The sequence below is a fragment of the Dermacentor silvarum genome, chromosome 8 (genome assembly GCF_013339745.2).
Source record: "Dermacentor silvarum isolate Dsil-2018 chromosome 8, BIME_Dsil_1.4, whole genome shotgun sequence".
Classification (NCBI taxonomy): Eukaryota; Metazoa; Arthropoda; class Arachnida; order Ixodida; family Ixodidae; genus Dermacentor; species Dermacentor silvarum.
Window position 1 is genome coordinate 149369619 of NC_051161.1, and position 3590 is coordinate 149373208.

At 46.6% G+C, this 3590-nt stretch overlaps 1 protein-coding gene across 1 annotated transcript; it reads left to right on the forward strand.

The window, feature by feature from the left end:
- The first annotated feature begins 1270 nt into the window (after nucleotides 1-1270).
- Nucleotides 1271-2809, forward strand: LOC119462489 (neprilysin-4-like). Its single transcript, XM_037723835.1, has one exon. It carries the CDS (start codon nucleotides 1271-1273, stop codon nucleotides 2807-2809), a length of 1539 nt encoding a protein of 512 aa, XP_037579763.1.
- Nucleotides 2810-3590: the final 781 nt, after the last annotated feature.

Here is a 3590-nt window from a genome sequence, read left to right on the forward strand (position 1 = left end):
GTCATAATGCGAAGCTACATTTTCTTGCTTTTGTTCTTAGTTTATTTTTATACTGTTTTGTGTGGTTGTGTAAGTATGTAGGTATCTGCTTGCGCACTCCATTCCTAGACCTTACGATACAGTGTTATATGTTCTTGTTTTAACAAAGTTACGGCGTGCTGCTCCAGATACAAATATCTAGAAATCTCTTTTTATTTTTTGTCCAAATGTCATTGTTGTAATATCAGTGTTTACGTTCTGGTGCTTTGTCGGCAGTTCTCAGCAAGTTGCCAATTATGTACAATGCTGCTCTCAAGTAAAACATAACCCTTGGGTTCTTGTCAAACTGCTGCGCAGAATTTAAGGGTGTGGCACACGTAACAGCAATTCAATGCGAGCATCGTAACAAAAACATGACGGCTGCCTAGATGCGCTGGAAATCCTGGGCTATAAAAGTGGACGACGTCGCCGTTGACGGCGCCAACGCACCTCGAGCGTCGGTGTAACTGCTATAGAAGGCTTCTTGTTTGGAAAAGTAGAATTACAATGCTTGTGTCTGCGTGTCTGACAGAGATGAGCAAAACATCGCTACGTGCAGTATTCACACGAAGTGACAGGCTCCATTTGCCGTCCTATTCATAAATAGCCTGTGTATTGGAACTTTAAAACGTGCTACTTTTCAATATGCTAGACATTCGCCGCAGTCAATACACTAATAGTCGGCGTTTCTTTTTATCATTTTTTGCAGCTCCGCAGTCCCACGAGAGCCGCAAGCACCGACAAGCAATCTTTCAGGCGAACAGCATTTGTCATCAGCTCGGGTATCGGGGCGATCTTGATTGTCATCGTTGCATTCGCACTACTGATTTTGACTTTGCGTCAATTTCCCAGGCGCAGCAGTAATCTATGCGTTACCGAAGACTGCCAATTGCATGCCGCACTTCTGACTAATGCACTGAACCTAAGCATCGACGCGTGCGAAGACTTCCACGCTCACGTGTGTTCAAAGTGGTCACCATCAGGCGAGATTACGCAACTGCGTGATTTCGACAGGTCCGTCATGGAAGACATGGCTTTTTCTTGGCTCTTCCGCTTGCAGACAACCCTGCGAGAAGGCGCTCTCACATTCCCCGTTGGTCGCAAGGCCTTGTTAATGCTTGAGTCGTGTATGGGCAATAGTTCCGTCTATGGTTCTGGGCTAAGACTATTTCGCGATTTCTTACAAAATCGCCACCTGCCCTGGCCAGAACCGTCGAAGGGGTACTTTGATGCCTTACACGTGCTCATCACGATGGCTTACAACTGGCACATCGACTTTTGGTTCTCTGTGCGAATCATGACTGTGAATAACGGAACGGCAACATACAAGCGACACATCGCGATCACACCCGCTCCTAGTCTGCCCTTATACCTCCAACACCACCGCACCGTAAGCAAGTCTGGAGGATACGTCGCCTACTGGAGCCAGTTTTACAAAGTATTCGCCAACAGTAGCCCAGTCGACGGCGAGCGGCAAGCCACAGAAGCAGGCCGCTTAGAGGGCGATATCCTCGAAGCCCTCAACGACGCGTTTCACGTGTCGCCCATAGAAGTTGCGGCGTTCCCCATCAGCGAAATAGAAGTGTACACGCCGAGCATAGCTTCGGCCCGGTGGATGCAAAGTCTGCAGACGGTCACCAAGCTAGACCCTGCGCTGAGGAATCAGGACGAAGTGGTGGTCAGAAATGTCAAGTTTCTCCTTACGGTGGACGAGCTTTTCAACAACTACACGAACCAGCAGATTCTGGAGTTTCTGGCGTGGCAATTCGTCGAGCACTACGGTCCGGTTGCTGACAGCCGCCTACTTTTGGCGAGGTACGGAGACCAGAGGACAGCGGATATACTAAAGCCCGCATATTGCGGTTACCACATTGAGGTAGTCTACAAACTGATGCTGCTGTCAATTCAGTTCACGCTTCGAATTGCGCAGGCTGACCAGAAGCAGATCGACCGAGGTTTTAACCGTATGCTGTGGAACGCCATTCGCTTGGTAAAAGCGTCTGAGTGGCTGGACTCGGAGAGTAAGCACTCCGTGGCTGCAAAGATTCGTACGCTGCGGTTGGCGGTGTGGCCTCCAGACAAGTTCCTTACCAAGGAGAGCCTGGAAGAGTTATACCAGACGTATCCCGAACACGAGAAAACGTTCGGTAACTACTGGATCAAGTCCATTCGGAGTCTACGCACCACCAAGAAGGATTCCCTCTATGAATCTGTGCTCAGGATGCCACCAAACTATGCACAGCCTTATTTTGTATACGACTATTTGTTGAACACCGTTCGCGTGGCCATTGCTGCCATTCGAAGACCACTATTCTACAGCAAGGGTACAAGAGCCATGTTCTACGGTGGCATCGGCTTCTCCCTTGCTTTAGAAATGGTCAAAGCACTCGACCGAGAGGGCCTCCGCTGGCGTCCGGGTGTAGGCATAGTCCCCTCAATCATCAGCGAACACTCGAAAGATGCGTTTGAGGAGAGAGAGAACTGCCTAAACAGCGAAGAAGGCAAATACGGTTTGTTTCCCGAGATACCGGCGCTGCAGATTGCTTACTCCGCTTTTGTTGATACCACAAAGGAAACGGAGAAAGAACTTCCGATCAGCAATGACTTCAAGGAAACGCAGGTGTTTTTTCTCACCCTATGCTACATGACTTGCAGCAAGAAAGGGTTCATTAATTCCTTCTCGGCCAACTGTAACAAGCTTGTTCGTAACTCTGTGAGCTTCGCGAACGCCTTCGCCTGCCCGCCAGGATCCAAGATGAATCCCTTGAAAAAGTGCATGTTCTTCGGGTAAATGAAATGCACTTTCATGAAAAGTGTTATTTGTGCTCACTTCGAAACAGAACAGGGAGGCTTTGCCAGAGGCCACAATTCTTCAGGGTGAAAGATTTACCTCGGTGCTGAAATTTGGTATGATTTTCTTTTGTTGGTTCCTTTTTGTCTTACTGTCATGCGTTGGCTGTATTGCGTAGTAAAAACTGAAAAACAGTTACTTTAAGAAGATGTGGAACTCGATTTCTCCACAATTAACGCATTGCAACCGAATGTGTTATCATATTTTGCGATACGCACTGCTGTGGAGCATTTTTAATCGTCGATTTTTCTTTTCTCGAGTTTTCGGTGAATGTGCTCTTGCTTTTCATTTTTTGTTTGTGTGTGTGGGTGTCAGCATTCATATTTTTTACTGTGATATATTGTGCCAGTTATTTTTCGTTTTAAAGCAGTGCCTGCGCCTTTCAAAATTGTTAACGCTTTTGCCTTCCCTTATCTTGTCGCGAATTATGTAAGTCAAGCAACTCGGCTTGGTTGTGCTTTGTTTAGCATTTCCACGTTAATGTTTTTCTTTTCCATTAGCATTCACATTTTATTAGATCACTTGAGTTCTGTGATTACCTGCTTAAGAATGGTAATTAGTTTTTGAACAATTACTAACATATCATTGACTTGCCAGTGTTGTTTGATTACCTCGGACGGCACTTTTAGGTCTCGCGCCGATTAAGTGCAGTTGTCTTGAGGCCATATCGCATTTTGAAGAACAATGAGTTTATTTCATATCTTCAAGGGAGAAAAGGTCG